This window comes from Heloderma suspectum, chromosome 4, assembly GCF_057233095.1.
Source record: "Heloderma suspectum isolate Gila_16-S chromosome 4, 16-S_ref, whole genome shotgun sequence".
Classification (NCBI taxonomy): Eukaryota; Metazoa; Chordata; class Lepidosauria; order Squamata; family Helodermatidae; genus Heloderma; species Heloderma suspectum.
In genome coordinates, this window is record NC_139461.1 from 144,761,589 (window position 1) to 144,782,708 (window position 21,120).

Below are 21,120 nucleotides of genomic sequence, written 5' to 3' on the forward strand. Positions count from 1 at the left end.
GGTCGTTGGGAAGCCAGAATAAGGGGGAAGAGCAACAACAGCACGGAGGGGGGGCAAGCTGGGTCTAATGAAGAAGGTGTCCCCATGAAGCGGTCACCTGGGGCTGGGGCTGCTAGGGCTAGCTTGGTGCATTGACTGTATACAAGTCTGTTTGTTAGGGATGGGAGAGAAATCCTCCATGGACCCCAGTGAGGCCGGATTCAAAAGAATCCGGCCCTCCGGAGTCTGTGGAGGATCGGAAGACTTACCTCCACCTCCAGGAGGAATCCTCACCGGCCAGATTCCCCCCGCCGGCTGGCTCTGGAGCACCAGCGATACGGCCACCATTGCTGTATCGCTGGCTGGGCGGATTGACTGTGGATGCAAATGGCATCCACTACACCATTTGCGGCCGTAAACATCTTAGTTTAAGGTAAATGCAGCCGTAAATGGCTGCATTTAGCTTAAACTAAGACCTTTACAGCTGCAAATGGCATGGACGCCATTTGCGTCCGCAGTCAATCCACCCAGCAAAGCTGAGCCAGCGATATGGCAATCAATGGCAGCCATATCACTGGCACCCCGGAGCCAGCCGGCAGCTCCATGGAATTGCTGCGGAGCAGAGCCGGCCAGTTAGGATTCCAGAGGGGAGGGACGGATAGTCCCCCCCAGACACCCCACCCGCCCCGGACCTGGAGGTAAGCCTTCCGCCCATCCCTACTGTTTGCAGATTTCTTACTTCTGTAGTTGGGAACCTGGAAATCGGTGTACCCTTCAAACTCAGTACTGCAAGCAATGTACTGCATTTAATTCCATCACACACCAACATATTCAGCAGAGAAGGGCTAGCAGCACCAGCAACCTCAGGGTAAGCCACCGAGAAGAATCTCTCTCCCTCTGAGGAAGGAGGGGACCAGCTCCCACGGCCCCCTATCCAGGCCACTAGAAGGGCTTCCGACTTCCCTCCTGCTGTGGAGGAGTGGAGGGCCGGGTGGAGCCATCAATCATGCTACAGGAAGTAATGACGAGAGGAGGGGAGGGGGCATGGGGCCAGCAGCCTCCTTCTGTCCTGATTGTTCCATGCAGTTCCGCCCAGCCATGAAAAGGTACAGAGTAGAGGGACGCACTATGAGAGATGCCTGTATACAGGGCCAGTGTAAATCCCAGAAAGGATGAGAAATCAAAAGGACCAGTTTGTAGTGGGATAAAATGCCAGGTGTGAAGAGAACCTTCATTTCCCTTTCTCCTGGGCTGCCATCTCAACAGGCTTTCCTGATCTTTGTCTTCCTGTTTTTCCCACAGAGCTCCTTCTCTCCCTAAGGTTTGTGTAAGTCTTTTTTCCAACCAAACTGGCTGTTCACATCAGCTCACAAACTAGTCTGATGCAGATACTCCACTGTTGACTCAGCAGATAAAATGCAATTGTGTCCCATGATATTTCATCAGTTCAGCCAATGGGTACCAGAAGCTGCTGTATTACGACCACCACCACCACCACAATAAAAATTGAAATCCTTACTGCATTACAATATTAATAAACAGAGTAACCCTGATCCAGGAAAAAAGAAGTGTGGGTAACACAGAGATACAGAAAGACATAAGGAAACTACAGAACCTCGCAAAAAGGCCCCATTAGGTATCTTCCATAATGTAATGCAAGAGAACAAAAAGGGGTAAGCATAATGGAAGAAATAATGAGGAGGATACACAGACATGAAGAGACCACACATCTTTATAGTACAAAGGATAAAGCAAAAAACTGGAAAGAAAAATGAATGATCCTTAGTAGTTTCGTATTGCAACTTCAAGTGTTCAAAACACTTGACACAGTGTGATTTTATTTTTCCTATTTTTTCATGTTGTCTTCCCTATATCTCCTTACATCCACATATACTTCCCTTAAATATTTAAGTTTATATCTTACTTTTAGTATCTTATCACTTTTATTAATTTGCCTCATTTCTTAAATCTACCTTTACTTGATTTTTGTTAATAAAGATTGCTACTTTCTATATCTTCTCTTTCTGCTCCTCGTAGATAATCTTGTAGGCTTCAGATGCCACAATGTACTCTTGTTTTCTTTGCAATGTAACAAATGTGGTGTGAAAAGAAATAGAATGCAAAGTCTGACCCTGAATACAAGCCTGAATTGTAAACATCCTGAAATGTATTTTGTAACCCAAAGCATTTAAATGTTCATTGAGAACATCATGAAATGTGAAAAGGTTAACTTTTAACCATTCCATGTCATGTGCATATGAAGTATTCCAGCCCAGGTCAGGAAGGGGAGGTGTGAATGGAGAATGAATAGCTTTATTGCAGGAAGGCCAAATGGGGATGCTCTGGTATGTGCTGAAGATTGCCAAAGTATCAGTTACAGAAGATGGAAATGGGCCAATAAAAGAGGAGGACAGCATGTTATGACCACAGAAGCAACCTTGAGAAATGCTGGGGAGTCAGAAGGAGATGTCAGTCTGTCTTCAACAAACATCAATCCTGGAAGTGGGGAACATGATGTATTATCAGCAAAGAACACAATGAACCCCTCTTTGATCTCATGAGCCCCAGTGAGGGAAAAGGGGTATAAAACCCCTGAATCTGCCATTGTTCAGGAGGGGCATGGACAGTTGCATCTGGATCGTTTGTATGTGCACATACCAACAGTACCCTCGAGCCACAGGACACATATTAAATGCTCTGGCCAAGTACTTGATAGTGTGTGGTGAGTATGTGTTGGGTAAAATTCAGGGAAAGGATTTTACTGTCCAGAGCTTAGATAAGGTGCAGTTATCTTTGTTCTGACATACTTAACTGTTTGGGTTTGGGATATAAGACAGCAGGCTTAGGCTTGGGCCTAGCTGACACTGTATCACTGTTGCCTCAGTAGGCCATTTGCGGTGTGGACTTATCTGGAGCTGGGCAACAAACAGGGACTAACTGTATATTTAGTCATTTAATGCACCACATTTGGGTAACTAAGCTCTTACCTAGGAGGCGTGCAACCTCTTAAGCCTCGGAGAAGGGCGCAACTTCCTGAGGATTGTTTATGTTAAGCTCTTGCCTAGGAAGCATGCAACCTCTTAAGATTCAGAGAGCCTGAAACTCTTTGAGATTTCTTTGTAATTTAAGTTTGTACCTGAGAGGCGTGTAACCTCTTCAGCCTCAGAGAGCATGCAACTCTCTGGGGAGGTTCTACTTTTGCTTCTTTCTTTTATTTCAATAAATCTCCTTTTCTTTCATCTACATTGCGTGTTCTTCTCCACCTCATAAGATCCCAAATCTCTCAGCCTGATCAACTGAGTGGTCCTCGGTAAATTGAAATCAATATTTCACACACTTCCCGTACGTTTTCTTGGTATCCTCACAAAAACAAACCTGCAGGGTCAGTATTATTATTCCCATATTGCAGCTGGCAGCGGAGGAGGGAGGCAGGTTGAGAAAGAATTACTGTAAGATAAAGAAATCAATGATACCTGCATGCACTATTTAAGGGGAAAATGTTCCATATGAAGCCTTTATGTGCATATGTAACTAACCATGTATTGTAAGGGAGATGAAAGCAAAATTATTACAGTGACTCCAATAACTCTTTTGCATAGATATACCAACAGCGTTTCTTAAAAAACAGATACTGGTGTTGAAGCCCACTTCACTACAGTACCTCACCCCCACTTCTTCCTGTTTAATGATCAAATTCTGCCTTCTTCCCCAAATGCCTTTATCCTGCTGCTTGGAGTTTTGTAAAAAACAAAATTAGTGATTATCCTGAAAAAAGAGAGAATTCATGGGATATAAGAACAACTTAATCCCACATGACCCAACTGTAAGCACAGAATGAGTTTTACCAGCCAACGCCAATAATTAATTTGGTGCAAATGCTGATGCAGACAAACTTCTGTTACAAAAATCTTGATTATGTTTATCTGAAACTCCTACTTTTCAGAAATCTCCTGTTGGCCATGCTGGGATGGTGGGAATTGTAGTCCATTACATCCAAGGAGCAGCAGGTTGGAGAAATTTGGAACAGAGCAGGGGTGGGGAATAAGAGATCCTCCAGACGATATTGGAGGGACGAGGAGAGGTACAATTTAACAAGAGCTGAAGGGCCACACATTCCCCATTCCTGGGACAGAGGAACCACTACAAGAGGAGAGCAGCTCTGCAGGGACTACCACATATGCGCACATCAGCTTCTATGGGTGAAATAGAATGTTTTTGTGGGCCATACATTCTACTGTCTCTGTTACTGAAAGTTTCTGTTGCATGGAAGTCTTTACAGCTGCCCCTGAAAATGGATGTTTTTACTACATGGAACAGTTTGGTCTGCAGCATTTCTTCCCCTCAGAACTTATCCTAACACCTGTTGACACCCCTCCTCTCTTGTTTCCTCAGTTTCTCCTATGGTAAATGTTAGGAAATTAAAACTCCCCCACCTCTCTTTGACTTTGTTCCTGAACACAGTTAGGCTCCCTAAGTTCCATTGACCATTTGCAGCTTATAGTTGTGTTTGGTTACCTAAACCTGGAAACTGAGGACAACTGTACCTCACATGGGGAACCCTTTCTAGGGATGACACTAGCAGATCTTCCCACAATCTTTAATACTGTTGGTCATGATGAGATCTTGACTGTGATGCAGTTGTAACACAGGCTCTTGACAAACTAAGGTTTGCAAGTCAATGCAGGTTGGGAATCGAAAATTAATCAATTCCAGTGCATGAGAGCCCTATCTGAATATACAGCAGAATCACATGGTACAGTTCTTGCTGGACTGTATCACTTCAGAATGCAGGGTTGAATGGTCTCCTAGGAAAAAGTCACTGTGCCTAAAAAACATGCATGTCCAGGAAAAAAGAGTTCAAGGCTGGTCTTTTCACTGATGGTTAGCTTTCTAGGCAAAGGGAATTGTTTCACAGGGGAGCATTAAAATATGATACCATTCACCTGGGAACTGAAATGTTACTAGGAAAACTGGGTTATGTGACTCTGCTGCATATTTAGATTGACACTAATTCAGTAACATTTGAATAAATGCTTTATGGTGAAAATAAATCTAACCATTTAAGAGACCTTTTTGTTGTTGCTATTTTGAAGGAGAGGAAGGAAATGCTCACCGGTTTGCAGTCGGTTGGTTTACCATTCATATCAGCAGTTGGAGGTGTAAGGTAGTCCCAGTTACGGCCTTTGTTGAATGTTATAAGAGTGGTAACTTTCCCATCTATTTTTTGATTGGCCAAAAACACTCCTTTGACACCCCTAACCTAAGTTATAAATATAAAATGCAGGGAAGTTAATAAGCAGTGTTCACACACACATCCATCATCTATTTAGCTAAGACTCCTTTGCTACTAAGTAATGGAAAAGTCAGTATGTCAGTTGTTTATCAGCTGCAGTCTTGAAACCATTTACTTTGATTTCACTGAAAGTTAAATAAATCAAACTATGTGAAATTCATGGCTACATGCTCTGATCCCAAGATCACGCTGACTATGCAGTAACAGCATTAAACATACATAATAGATATTTCGTGCCTGTAAACTTGAAAAGAATGCCACTAAACATGGGAACAGGGAATGGGTCTAGAGATCTGCTTTCTGTGTATGCCTAAGCTACCTTCAGAATATCTCAGGCTACGTGTGCACTACATTTTAGATGTTTAAACCATTTTGGGGTATACGTCAGACACCTTATTTTGAGGGGCAGAAAATGAAATGCATTTTTTAGATTTTTATAGTAAACAAAGATCCAACGGAGCCACGGAGCAAGTGGCGCTTTCCACTGATACCACTGCACAAGCGGGACTCATCGCCTGGGCCACAGAGATTTAACTCTTCCTATAGGAAGCCCTGAAACAAGTGGAAACACTAGTTTCTTGATTGGGACAGGTTGGCGGAGCGCCCTTATCTGGGCTTGGCTAATCTGCCCTGTTCCAGAAATGAGTGTTTCTGCTTGTTTCTAGTTGCTCCTGGAAGTGCTAAATCTCAGTTGCGCAAGTGGTGGGTCTCGCCTGCAGAACAGAACCGTCAGGGCGCAATGGAATTGGCGGGGGTGCAACACCCTATTGGATACTGCCCAGAGTGTCTTGGACTAGTTGTGTATCAAACTTGAGTCTCCTGAGTGTTCTGGAGACCCCGTAACTATTTGGGGGTATACTTCATGTACTCCATTTTGAGAGGGAGATGTACCAATGTCTTATTTTAGATTTTCTCATTAAGTAGGGCACTTTGGACCACAGGCATACCAGATTTCAGGTGTCCAGATCAAATGGAGGTACCCTAAGAAGTTTGAAACCTCATCAGTAAGTCATGACTGAGGCCCAAGCATTATGGCATGATACAGAAAGGGAGTTCATGAACTCCCAAAGGTGCTCTTTCTCATTCACACATGCGCACACGCGCGCGCACGCACACACACCCCAAGTTCAACCAGGCCAAAAAAAAAAAAGGAAGGTAGGCGTATTTATAGCTACATGAATATTCCATTATAGCAAAAGATGCTTCCAATTCAAAACCTTTATAAAACCAGCCGAAGGAATAGTAAAGAGAAGAGTCAACAAAATTAGGGTCTAATACCTCCAGAATATCTATTAGCACATTCTCCTCAGGTTGCTTGGTGCTCCTGACGTTCTCTAACACGATGGAGTAGGAGATGCCCTGTGGGTCAGATTGGTAGAGGTTGTACGTGTCAGCCTGATACCATTCCTGGATCGCAACAAACACTTGGCTCTCATCAGTGCTGATAATTTGTAGATCCTGAAGTGAAAAAGATTGATACAAAATACAACATGTAACTGACAGCACAAAATTGACAATCCACCCATATTTGACAGATGCCTGAGAAAACATACTACAATCTCAGTGGTATTACCTAGAGCGGAAAAGCAACATAGTATTACTCGCTAATATAAGTTAGACAAGAGTCAATGGCTTTCATATGACTGAAACAAGAGAAGGCAATTCTGAAGAATATAAATTGCTTAAGGGGCAACAGAAGCAATAGCCCCTGCAGAGGAGATCTGGGTTTGCTTCTGTAATTACTCAGCAAGAGACCAATAGTATATGAATGGGATGGCCCTGGCTTGTATGGCTCCTCTCCAGAGGGTATCACTCAATAATGCAAAAGTAATTGCTTGGACCCTTGGCAATCCAAGTTGGTAAAGCCTAGGCAGGAGAAGCTGGAACCCTTACTAGCAGAAGTTGGCAGTGCCTGCTCTAAGAAGTTGGATCCTCAAGTCTCTTCAATGTGTAGCAATCCAGCATCTCTCACAGAGCTTATGCTCTAGCTAACTACTGCCTGGCCACTAACTTCTTCTTTTGGGTTGAAGCGGTGGTTGCCATGCACCTGCAGATACTATCAGATTACTGGTTCCTGGTTTTCAATTTGGGTATGGTACTAAGACTTAACTTGTAGCCATGGTTGGTGATCTAACCCTGGGGACTGAGAAAGGCAACTGCATCTTGTGGATTCTAGTAGAACTTGTTACAGCCACTCACCACTTATCATAATGGGGTCTTCAGTCCAGTAGAAATGTAACATGGCCTCTCTGCAAACCATGGTTTTAAAATGAGACACCTGCCTCAGGAACACACTCTCCTCTTGTCAGCTTTAACTCTGCTGTACTGATGCCTAACCATGGTTAATGCTCACCAGGTTTCTATCCTAACTAGGGCTTTCATGTGGGTTAGCAAACTCTTCACAGCTAGTGCATCACACAAATTGCAAATTTTTCACATATATAGCCTACCATGTGGAAAAGCAAATTTTCAGAAACTGTGCTTGCACATGAATGCTAGCTCAGTATGTGACTGACAGCACTCATAGCCACTTCTGAGGCATTCACTGAGGCTTTTCCGTCTTAAATATGAACTACAATTGTCTCAAACAGGAAAGACACGTGTTTTGTGATATAAATGGGAGGGGCCTGGGTTTGTGTGGATGGATGGAGCATCACCACTTTGGGGAGACACTAAATATAAATGATTACCCCTGTAGAATGTACACAGAGGGTGGGTTTGCTCATCACACTAAGACAGCCCGCAAATAAGTCATGATTGTTGATTGTTTGCGGAACAACCCACAATATGCCTGACAGACAATTGGGCTTGCCATGGGTTGTTCTTCCCCTCTTCCCCCTCAATCCTCCAGCTGGCTCCAGCACATAACCCAGGGGACTTTGCAGCAAAACCTGTCTTGTCTCCCCTCCCTGCTCTGATTGCTACCCCTTTTCATTTCCCAGCATTTTAGAACTTTATTTTTCGGTTCCTCAAAAATGTACAATTAGGGTCACTTGAATTGCTACCTCTTTTAGGCAGTTTCTTGTCTGTTTCAGCTGTCAAAGGGAGATGAAGGGGAGTAGGAAACATACAAGGAAACTGACAGGACAAGGTTGCATATTGGTTAATTTGCGCAGAGTTGTGAAGGGCCAGGGGAGAAATGATTGTAAGAGAAAGGAGGGACCCGGTAGCGCAATTCAGAAGCACCAAAAATGGGGTAGCGGGGGGGGGGGGCAACCAAGGGAGTAAGTGCACCAAAAGAGGGTGGGAACAGTATCTCCCCCTTTGTGATATGATCCTCCTGATTTTAAGCCTTGGACTGACACTTCTCAGTGTCCCCCATCATTTCAACACTTCCCCAACTCTCCAGCTACTCTGCAAAGGGCAGATATTAACTTCCCCCACTTTTCACAGCTCCTTTTTGGAGCAGTTGCTGCAGGTCCCTGACAGTTAAAACAAAAACAAAAGAGAAATGTATGCAAATTTAATGGCTGGGAAATTTGTGAACTTGTATTAGCTGTTCTGTTACTGTGGGTGTGCAAATTTTGCCTCCATTTACTTCTCAATTCTTAAATTTGCATAATTTTCCTTCCACTTACTTCCCAGTCCCCCAAAATGTGCAAATATTCCTGACAGTAAAAAAAAAAAAAAAAATTTAGTGGGTAGCAAAATGGGACGGTGCACATGAGTTTCACCTGCCCTCCTCACAAGGGGGCCCCATTCACTCTGTCCCATGCAGCTGCCATCTCAGTTTTTTTTTTTTTTTAACTGTCAGGGAACCGCAGCAGTAATTGCTCTAAAAAGGAGCTGTAAAAAGCGGGGGAAGGGGGGAGTTAATATCTCCCCTTTCTGGAGTAGCTGGAGAGTCAGGAAAGTGCTGCAAATATCCCCCACCCCACCCCTTTTTTTGTGCACTTACTTCCTTGGCTGTTTCCCCCCATTTTTGAACTGTGAATTGCTTCTGAATTGTGCTACCAGGTCCCTCCTTTCCTTTAGTATTATTTCTCCCCCGGTCCTTTGCAACTGCATACAAATTAGCTTATACAGTACCTCCCTTTGTCTTCTCAATTTCCTTGTATCTTACCTACTCCACTTTGCTGCTCTGACAGCTGAAACATACAAGGAATTGACCAGACAAGACTGCACAAGACAGCAGCAAGTGCACGCTTGTGCAAGACTAACATACATACATATATATACACACACACACACACACACACACACACATACCCCAATTGCACATTTTTGAGGCATTGAAAAAAAATGCTGGGGAATGACTGACAGGCCCACCCAAGTGCCATTCCACTTCCATCAGTGGAAGGGCAGAGATTGTGAAAAGCAAGTGGCGCAGGCTTTTTTGCTGCTCTTGCTTAGCAGTTCTGTAGACGATCACTGAAACCCCCGATAAAATCGGTCTCCTGGGTTTGGATGACTCAACAACTCATCATGGGCAAGAATAACCCTATAACAAACCATGGGTTCTCAGGGTGGCTCACTTCCAAAAACTAAGCCACCCAACAGAAAACGGTTCAGACAACACAACAACCCACTGTGGCTGGCTGCCCATGGTGGGTTGTCATCTCGTGCAAACCCAGTCTATCTTTGTTTTAATTTTACAAATTTATATCCCACTCTTTGGTACTAGTATTTCCAGGGAAGCTAAGATGGAAAAATTATAAGAAGACAATAAAACCAAACAACTAAAACAGCATAAAAACATACATACATACATATATACATACACATATAAATAAAGATCATAGCAGCATTAAAACACTGCAGGGGGTTAAAAAGGGAGGAAAGTCTGATAAAATCAAAGTGTCTTTGCCTGGCACTAAAAAAATGCAAAAGTGGATACCAGGTGAGTATCGCTGGAGAACAGGCATTCACAACACCAAAAAGGCCATCTCCCCAAATCATCACCCACCTCACCTCAGATGACTGGACTCAGTGGAAGGCCTCCAAAGATTACCTCAATGCATAGACAGGTTGATGTAAGAGTTCAGGTCCCAAAACTCTATAGGGAATATGGGAATACATTCCCCACAAGGTCATGTATTCCAGGGTTAGGCTGTCACCTGAGAATAAGGACCACTCTTGTCTGGAGTCAAGAACACTATTTCAGCAAATGGTCACGGGTGTTCTAAAACCTTTTGAAGAAGGAACAGCTAGTGCAAATACTTAATGCAGAGATGAAATTGTGGAACAATCACTGAAGCACAGATCACATTTCTGGGCCAGGAAAGAGGGAAAGGAATAATGTATGTTGCGGGTGATTACCTTGGGTAATGCATACTTTGGCAATTTCATCTGTACAAATTCATTCCGAAGGTAAGACACATAATATTTTGTTTGGTTTGCTGATGATGTCTGTGGAAGAAAAAAGGGTGGTACAATTTTATAAAGAGTTATTTCATCAGAAACAAGAAACAAGGGCACGGATCATTACTAATGGTTAAAAATAGGGAATCGTATGTCATCATATAGCAAGGGGTGCAATTGCAACAGAATGCTGATACAGTGTAGTGGATAAAAGCCTGAACACAGATCAGGAAGATCCCAGTACAAATCTTGCCTCTGCCATGAATTCACTAGGTGGCCTTAAAAGAACCTCTCTCATTCAGCCTCGGTCCCCCAATATTCGGGGAGAATAATGCTAACCAAACTGAAAAGGCTGCTGTAGGGATGACAAGATAAAACTCGAGAGGTGCTTTGAACACTCTAGAGAAGGAGAAAGCGATCTGGTGTCATTCAAACGTTTCGGACTAAACACAGACAGCACGGACAATGGTCAGGGATGATGGAAGTTGTAGTCTGAAACATCTGGAGGGCACCAAGTAACCTACTCCTGCTGTAGAGCACTACATACATGCTACATATTATCCCACAGTTTGTTTTCCAATTTGGAGAGGGAGGGCGAGAGAGCCAACTCTTCTAAAAAGAAGATAACACCTGCTATACTACTAGGAGGAATTATTTTACTGTTCATCTATTCAGTATATTCCCATATTTGGAAGATATCTATTATACCAGTCCTGAGAGTGATTGTATAATTAAGAGACAACCTCTTCGGTGTTCTGTCATTACAAAACCTGACAATTCTGTTCATAATAGAGCCTACTCTTTTCAATATAAAATTTGGTATGAGGAATCTACCTGGTGAGTAGGGATGGGGCAAGTATTTAAAAGTGGAGAGTACAAAAGTGGAAATGTAAACTCCACCCCCCCTTGAACGGGGAGACCCCAGTTCAAGTTGGGTCAAGAGACCCTTTCAAACTTGACGTGACCACATGGTGCCTCTACCTGACAGAGTCTACCACATTACCATCCTTTACTCCTCCTCCTCTCTTCCCCAAACCAAAAAAGCCTTATCTTAGGGGAGTCAGTAGATAACACCACATATTTAAATACACTGAATATCAACATAAGAAATGTATTGTATGATTTAATATCTAGTATTAAATTAATTATGATACATTCACTAATAACTATGAATGTCAATTCACTATGTAGGCAAACCTACTTTAGTGGAATGCAAGAGGAATATATTACAATTACAGGAAATTATGAACGATCACAATTCATAACAGTGGAGGGGCCTCTCCTTGGCTGCAAATGACATTTTGACTCAAGTTATTTCTCAGTCAAAGAGTAAGTTACTATCCAAAGCTAGATGTGCTAGATGAGTTTGTCAGTAGTTTCATTTTTCACGGGACAAGAAGCATCTCATGTTAATGGCCATTCATACGATGTCCCTCGCAATGGCTTCCCATTTTGGTTCTGATGGTCCTCACGTTACTTACCTAAGGCAACAGTCCTAAACACCTTGCCAGTCAGTAAGCTCCACTGAACACAGTGGGACTTACCTCTGAGTAAACATGCATAGGATTGTGCAAAACGTTTTGTGATTTACCTTCTGTTAGAGACATTACCTGAAGAAATATGTAGTCATCCTGAACTGTCAAGGAGTTCTTGTCAATACTACCAGTGAAGGGTGATTTTAGTGTTTTATCAGAACAGTTCTGAACTTGGCAGGCCACGTAGTGAAAACCTAGAGGGCAGGAAACGTTTAGCAGGTATAATGCAAATCAACAATAGCCACACTGTTTCAGATATGCCAACATTCTCTTCCAGCAGTAGTTTAAGTTGACCCACTGTGAAAACACATATGCCCAAAAGCATTGCCCAAAGAATTTATCATTCAGTGGAATGTTCCATTCATACACCGAGAAAATATGTAGGTAGGAGTCCTCCTCCAGAAATTTGGAATTCCAGCATTTAGAACCAGGGCAGGAGAAGATCTGTGGTCTGTCTTGCTGTCTCCTTGCCCCACGTTCTTTGAAAGGTGGGGGGAGCCGGGGAGCCTGCACCTCCACCATCACTGCACTGCCTTCCTTGGCAGCTGTTTCTCTCTCCTTAAAGCAGCTGTTCCTCATCTGTTGCTCAGAGGCAAACAAGAACAGCCCAAAGAGCTTTGGCTATTGGGCAGTATAGAAATGTAATGAATAACATAACATGGAATAAATTAAAGAACTACTACTTTAAGGAGGTGTGACACTAAATGGATCACTTTAAGCTGCATGAATCTTTGTTTTACCAATGGAAACAGCAGCTGCAGCGAGCCTTCAAGACTGCACAGGGTTGGGAAAGGGAGTTTAATCTTTCCCTCGTGCATGGTCCCAAGGGAACTCCCACCCCCATGCATGCTATTTGCATAGGGAGGGAAGCTCCTATTTGCACCATTGGGCCCTTCCTTCACAACGCTTGGAGAAGACTTTCATTGGGACTATGGTGTGCGTGCGTGTGTGTGTGCGTGCGTGCGTGTGTTGGGAGGGGAAGGTTAAACTCCCCTCCCCACAATCCCAAGCCTAGTTTAACATTTCATGTAGGCGGGCTTACAGCTTCTGAGGAGGTTGGTGCTGGGTGTCAGCAGTAGCAGGCCCTCCCTTAGATCACTGGGTGGAGTGATAGTACGGCAGCTTCTGAAGCCTCTCCAGCCTGGATTGACAATGCTAAACACTGGTAGAAGGAAGCTCTCTCTCTTCCTCAGATTTCCCAACAGCCAGAGGAGGACTCACATCTACATATTCTTCTAGTGTATGATCTGAGACTAACAAACATTCACTTAGCACTAGCTAGTGGATTTCAAAAGGAGGGCTAAATGTTCATTATTGGAAATGCCAAAGCAAATCACATGATCAATGGAAATGTTCAATAAAGTGCAGCACGCTGGCTTCTGTTGAACTCAGAAAATCAATGTTAATGCATGCTATATTTCCACGTAATAGTAAGACAAAGATTCCTAACACAGAGGTTTTAGAAATATGTAATATGCCTGGCACTCTGAGCATAACTACTGGAACTCAACTTTACTGGATTGGCCTTTGTGGCCCATATGGAAACCTCCTATATACTTCACAGCTGTTAGTTATTTGTATTAACTGCCTCTATTTATTTTTTAAATACATTTATTATTATATAATAAATATACAGACTTTCCCGTTTTATACATAATAGTACAAATAAATGCTTCTTACAAACACCAACATATATTCAATAAGAAAATGAGCCATATGTTACACTAAATATGTATCTCATTTATTTCCTATATCATACCCAATAACATATATGGATTTACAGCAACTCTGTCATTCTAATATGAGACAAATAAACTCATTTTTTCTATAAACCTATTATCCTGCTGCCTACCTTGCCTAACTCTTAGGAAGTTTATCATTTTCACCATATAAGCCATATCCATATCCTATATCCTATATCTCAATTGCTGGAGGATTAGATTTCTTCCAATTATAGGAAATGGGCTTAATCTATTTTATAAACAAATATGGTTTAATCTTCCATAAGCCTAAAGGATGATTGCCAGCCGACCTCTTCTCATCTGTAGTAACTGAGAAATTGTGTACATTACAATACAAACATAAGAACATAAGAAGAGCCATGCTGGATCAGACCAAGTGACCATCTATTCCAGCATTCTGTTCACACAATGGCCAACCAGCTGTTGACTGGGAACCCACAAGGAGGACACAAGTGCAACAGCACCCCCCGCCCATGCTCCCCAGCAACTGGTGTACACAGATATGTTGCCTCTGGTACTGGAGGTAGCACATAGCCATCAAGACTAATAGCCATTGACAGCCTTTTCCTCCAGGAATTTGTCTAACCCCCTTTTAAAGCCATCCAAACTAGTGGCCACCACTACTTCCTGTGGTAGCGAATTCCATAGTTTAACTATGCACTGTGTGAACAAGTACTTCCTTTCATCTGTCCTGAATCTCCCACCAATCAGCTTCATAGGATGACCCCGGATTCTAGTATTTTGAGAAGAGGAGAAAAATGTCTCCCTATCCACTTTCTCCACACCATGCATAATTTTGTAGGCCTCTATCATGTCTCCCCTTACCCTCGTTTTTTCCAAGCTAAACAAGCCCAGCTGTTGTAACCTTCTCTCATTGGGGAGATGCTCCAGCCCCTTGATCATTTTAGTTGCCCTTTTCTGCACCTTTTCCAGCTCAACAATAGCTTTTTTTAGGCGTGGTGACCAGAACTGTACACAGTATTCCAAGTGTGGTCGCATCATAGATTTGTATAGGGGCAGTATGATGTTGGCAGTTTTATTCTCAGTCCCTTTTCTAATTATGCCTAACATGGAGTTTGCCTTTTTTACAGTGGCTGCACACTGGGTTGACATTTTCACTGACCTGTCCACCACAAACCCAAGTTCTCTTTCCTGGTCAGTCACCGCTAGCTCAGATCCCATCAGGTTATACCTGAAGTTGGGATTTTTTGCCCCAACATGCATCACTTTACACTTGCTTACGTTGAACCGCATTTGCCATTTGGATGCCCATTCTCCCAGTTTGGAGAGATCCTTTTGGAGCTCTTCACAATCCCTTTTTGTTTTAACCACCCTAAATAATTTGGTGTCATCAGCAAACTTGGCCACTTCACTGCTCACTCCTAATTCCAGATCATTTATGAACAGGTTGAAAAGCATTGGTCCTAATCCAGATCCCTGTGGAACCCCACTATTTAATTACCTCCACTGGGAGAATTTAGCATTTATTCCTACTCTCTGCTTTCTGTTCTTTAACCAGTTACTGATCCATAACAGGACCTGTCCTCTTATTCCATGGCTGCTAAGTTTGCTCAGGAGTCTTTGGTGAAGGACTCTGTCAAAAGCCTTTTGGAAGTCCAAGTAAACAATGTCTACTGGATCACCCCTGTCTACATGTTTATTAACACTCTCAAAGAACTCTAAAAGATTAGTGAGATAGGACTTACCTTTGAGAAAGCCATGTTGATTCTTTTTCAGCAGGGCTTGTCCTATATGCTTACTAATTTTATCTTTAATAATGCCTTCAACCAATTTATCTGGAACAGATGTTAAGCTAACCAGCCTGTAATTTCCCAGATCCCCCCCGGATCCCTTTTTGAAAACCGGTGTTACATTGGCCATCACTGAGTCCTCTGGTATAGAGGCTGATCTTAGGGACATGTTGCACATTTTGGTTAGAAGATCAGCAATGTCATATTTGAGTTCTTTGAGAACTCTAGGATGGATACCACCTGGCCCGGAGATTTATTTGCTTTCAATTTATCAATTAGGTTGAGAACTTCATCTTTTGTCACCACTATTTGCCTCAGTCTCCCTTCCTGAAAACATCAGTTCAGGCACAGGCATCTGTCCTATATCTTCTGCAGTGAAGAAGGATGAAAAAATTCACTCAGCTTCTCTGCAATCTCCTTGTCCTCCTTCAGTACTCCTTTAACTCCATTGTCATCCAATGGTCCAACTGCCTCCCTAGCTGGTTTCCTACTTCTGATATATTAAAGAATTCTTTATTGTTGGCCTTGATGTAGTTAGCGATATGCTCTTCAAAATGCTTTTTTGCATCTCTTATTGTCTGCTTGCATTGCCTTTGTGCAAGCTTGTGCTCCCTTTTGTTTTCCTTACTTGGACAAGGCTTCCATTTTCTGAAGGAAGCTCTCTTTTCTCTAATAGCTCCCTTAACACTGCTCGTTAACCATGCCAGCGACCTCTTGGACTTGGTGCTACCTTTCCTAACCTGTGGCATACATTTCAGCAGGGCTTCTATTATTGTGGCTTTGAGTAATCTCCAAGCATTTTGAAGGGATTTAATCCTCCTGACTGCCCCTTTTAACTTCCTTTTCACCAGTTTCCTCCTTTTAGAGAAGCTTCCTCTTTTGAAGTCAAATACGACTGTGCTGGACTTCCTGGGCAATTTTCCACTTAAATATATATTAAATCTGATAACACTGTGATCACTGTTTCCAATTGGTTCAACAACATTTACATCTTGTACTAGGCCATGGGCAACACCACTTAGAATTAAATCCAAGGTCACCTCCCCTCTGGTCGGTTCCATGACCAACTGTCCTAGGGCACAATCATTTAGGGCTTCTAGAAATTTAACCTCTTTCTTGTGGCTGGAACTTGCATTTATCCAATCAATGTGGAGGGTAATTGAAGTCGCCCATTATTACAACACTTCCTTGTTTAGAGGCCTCCCTGATTTTGTTTTCCATCTCAAGGTCACTCTGAGCATTTGGTCTGGGGGACGATAGCATGTTCCTAGCACTAAATTAGTTTTGGAGCCTGGTATTGTCACCCACAGAGCTTCTGTAGAAGAGCCTATCCCTTTTAGGTGTTCTAGTCCGCTCAACACTATGCCCTCTTTGTCGTATAGGGCAAAACCTCCCGCAGTACTCCCTTTCTTGTCCTTCCTATGGAGTTTATATCCAATAATGACTGTATCCCACTGGTTCTCTCCGCTCCACCAAGTTTCTGTAATGCCCACTGTATCCAGGTTTTCTTTTAAAATCAAGCACTCCAACTCTCCCATTTTGGCTCAGAGTCTTCTAAAACACCTATACTCAGTATCCCTCCCCAGATGCCTCTGGTGTGTGCAACCTTTGCTATGGGATGTTGGCCCCTTTGATTGGCTATCATGTTCTACCATGTATTCCTGGCCTATTTCCTCCCCTTTTACATTTGGGCAATCAAAAACAATTTCATCTTCATCCCTTTGGGATGATTTAACCCGAACCGGATGCTTCCCATCTCCTGTTGGCTTTCCCCCAGGGTTTAGTTTAAAAGCTGTTCTGCCACCCTTTTTATGTTTAACACCAGCAGTCTGGTTCCATTTTGGTTCAAGTGGAGCCCGTCCCTCTTGTACACGCCCGGCTTGTCCCAAAACGTCCCCCAGCGCCTAACAAATCTGAACCACTCCTCCCAGCACCACCGTCTCATCCATGCTTTGAGACTCCTCAACTTTGCCTCTCTAGCTGGCCCTGCATGTGGAACAGGTAGCATTTCTGAGACAGCCACCTTGGTTGTCCTCGATTTCAACCTCCTACCTAGCAACCTAAATTTGGCTTCCAGGACCTCATGACTACATTTCCTCACATTATTGGTACCAACATGGACCACCGCCACTGACTCCACCCCAGCACTATCTACTAAGCTATCTAGATGGCATGTGATATCTGCAACCTTTGCACCAGGCAGGCAATTTACCATGCAGTCTACACGCCCATCACAAACCCAGCTGTCAATGTGTCTAATGATCAAATGGGAGTGGGACACAGCTAATGGGTCCCTGAAGGTTTCATCCACCAACCTCTCTGCCTCTCTTAGCTTCTCCAGGTCAGCAATCTTGGCCTCAAGGGAACACTTGTTCCCTGAGAGTCGGGAGTTCATTACACTGAACACACACCCACGACTTCCATCCAGCTGGTAGATAGTCATACATGTGGCACTCAGTGCAATACACTGGATAGCCCCCTCCCCACTGCTGGCTTTCTACCTTCATAACTGTTTTTGTTGTTGTTGTTGTTTTGTGGGGTGTGTGTGTTTTTCCTGGAAAACTTAGTTGTTTACTATGAGAAGGTGGGGAAATTATTTATAGTTATTTATTTACAGTTACTTACTGTGAGTACGAAGTAGGGAGGAGAGAGTCGACTGCCCCGGCTTCCTCACCCTGTTGCTAAACTCACACAGTTACTTAACTTGCTTGTTTGCTGATGCTTTGTCGCTGGGGCTCCTTGTACTCGGACAGCTGGCTCCCTTGGAAGCGTGCCTCCTTATATAGATAGGCGCAACTGCTGCTGCAGTGAATCTGATTGGAGGGCTTCATTTGAAAAGCAAGGGAGGCTGTGTGTGAACTCCTGATGAGCACTGGCTTTCAGTGGCTGGGAATGTAGGTCAGTTGGTCCCCCAGGGAATGGTGACTCCTATTCAGGAAGGAGGACTCTTAACAATAGTGAATGGGAGACCTATTGAGGGAGATCCTCTGTTCAATGGATGGTTGAGGGAACAGCAAACAAAGGGTAGGTAATTTGGGAAGGCGGTGGCTTGCAAGATCTGGATCCTTCTCCTGTGTGTTTTTTAAAACTTTAATGATATGCTGAACCCTTAAACTTGCTTTATTTGCTGAACTGCTCTTTAAGGCCTAAAGCCTGAGCCTAAACTGAGCCCAATCTGAAGCTAGCCTGGACTTTTTCCTGCTTTAAGCAGACTCTACCACTGCTTTACTTTTTAAAAACTTAAATGATATGCTGAACCCTTAAACTTGCTATATTTAGTGAACAACAAAAATACACTAAAGGCCACGGAAGGCCTACACTGTGAACTTTGCCCCATGCACTAACATCAGTACACATAATTGCCATATAAGCAATCATGTCTGCCAGTCCAGGATTAGACTTATCTCATGTGAAAAGCCATAACAATCAGGGAAGGTTCAAGCTGACAATGGCAGCACACTCAACCATCATAGAAATGGTGAGATAGAACCTTGCTGAATACAGGTAAATAAAACAAATTTGTGACAAAGGGAAAGAGAGCTTCTCGGGTTTGTATTAATCTAAAAGTGTTCAAAAACAAAGCATCCCAATGCCTACCTCCACTGGGATCCTGGATTTCCATATGAACAAAATTAGGGTCTTGATCAACTCCGTCAATAGCCCTGGGAGCAAAATAAAGTCAAAAGTTATCACAGGGAAGCTACAGTCACTGGGTGGGTCATCAGATGGATTAGTCACGCTGCTTAAAAAAGTCAGACATTATTTTTCCTGACTTATGATTTTTAAGTGGAGTCTCTAAAAAGCAAAAGAAAAAAGTAAACATGACAGAAATAGATTTGGAAAAACCAATGAAATGAAGGAATGCCTCTTCAGTAAATCCCTCAGCCTCAAAAAGCTATTATTCATTTGCTTATCACATTTGTACTGCACCTTTTCTCAAAGAGCTCATGGCAGTGCACGTGGGTTTATCCTATTTTAACCTTACAACAATCCTGTGAGTTCAGTTACATCTGGAGAAGGTGACTGGGCCAAGCTCACTTAGCCAGCTTCATGGCTGAACAGGGTTTTGAACCTAGGTTTCTGAAATTCAGCATTCTAACCGGCACTGCAGTGTGGGTTGGCATGTTGCCCAAACCCGGCGCGCAGCATGGTGGGGGTGGCTTTGTACCCACCCAACAACCCCTACTGCAAGTTGTGTGATGTAGGGTGAGTAGGAAGCCATCCCCACCACACTGCGCACTGGGTTTGGACAACCTCCCAACCCATGCTGCAGTGCAGTAATTCTGCAAATGACAGGCGCACACGTGGAGGCGGGAGGAGAAGCCATGACAGCTTCTTTTCCCCCTGTGATTGTCCGAAGCCGGACCCGATCTTTCTCAGTATAACGTGTCTATGGATACAATGTAGAATTATTTCTAACACAAAAGAAGTGCAAGTGCTACCAAGTTCAATTCAAGGTGGTGATGCTTAGCACTATACCCTGAAATGCACGTAGGGAGGATCATCTGGGAGTTTCTGCTCTCTTTGTCAGGCGAGATCTGTGGGTGCTCTCAGGGCAGTGCAGTTAGGAAGAGCGTTCCTACAGAAGAGTGCCAAGCAGCAGCATTATTCCGTGTGAATGCAAAGTTAAAGTATTTCTGTTCTCCAAATGTTTTTAAACATGAATTGAATATATTTATTTGTAGTTGGATGCTTTTATGCTGTTGGTTTTTAGTTTTCTTTATAGTAATAGTAAGAATTTTGTACACTGTTGTGGGCACCATTACTGGAAAGATATTTAATTAATTTTATAAATATATAAAATTATTAGCATTTCAAATTAATACAACCCAGGGCTGATACAAGCTCTCCCACTGCCTTAGGTGGGACAGCACATGCATGCCTCCACCAAGTCTCCCTGCCCCAATCCACTGTGTTTCCTATCTCCCCCCTCTGCCATGTGCTGTGTCTCTCCTACCTCCCAGTGCCCCCCTCTGCCTCTCTCACCTCCCCCACACCATGTCTCCCACCTATTTCTATGTTATCACAACCACTGCTGCTGCTCTCTGGAGCCATATCAGCTGGACAAAGTGGCTGGCTCAGATCTTCAAAGAGCCAGCCAAGCCCAAATGCCAGTCTCTGAGGGGGTCCTTCCTCAGAGCCAGGCACTGTGGGAATGGGGGTGTCCCAGAAGATCACTTGTACTGTGATACAGCTGATCTCCCTCTTTCAATGCTTGGATCTAAGGAAGAACTCTTCAAAACCAGGCATTTCATAGAATCATAGAATAGTAGGGTTGGAAGGGGCCTATAAGACCATTGAGTCCAACCCCCTGCTCAGTGCAGGAATCCAAGTCAGAGCATCCCTGACAGATGGCTGTCCAGCCTCGTCTTGAATGCCTCCAGTGTGGGAGAGCCCACCACCTCCCTAGGGAATTGCTTCCATTGTCGTATTGCTCTAACAGTCAGGAAGTTTTTCCTGATGTTCAGCCGGAATCTGGCTTCCTGTAACTGAAGCCCATTATTCTGTGTCCTGCACTC

The 21,120-nt window shown here is 43.5% G+C and overlaps 1 protein-coding gene across 2 annotated transcripts in view; it reads right to left on the bottom strand.

Annotated features, from left to right (window-relative positions):
• The window catches only part of SORCS2 (sortilin related VPS10 domain containing receptor 2), a 220,225-nt gene that overhangs the window by 74,499 nt on the left and 124,606 nt on the right, over window positions 1–21,120 (bottom strand). For both annotated transcript variants that reach the window (XM_084850779.1, XM_084850780.1), the window contains exons 6-10: window positions 19,199–19,263; window positions 12,184–12,302; window positions 10,532–10,621; window positions 6,551–6,730; window positions 5,093–5,239 (exon numbers count right to left, since the gene is read on the bottom strand). In XM_084850779.1, the coding sequence (XP_084706905.1) occupies window positions 5,093–5,239; window positions 6,551–6,730; window positions 10,532–10,621; window positions 12,184–12,302; window positions 19,199–19,263 (601 nt within the window). The remainder of the gene's footprint in view (window positions 1–5,092; window positions 5,240–6,550; window positions 6,731–10,531; window positions 10,622–12,183; window positions 12,303–19,198; window positions 19,264–21,120) is intronic.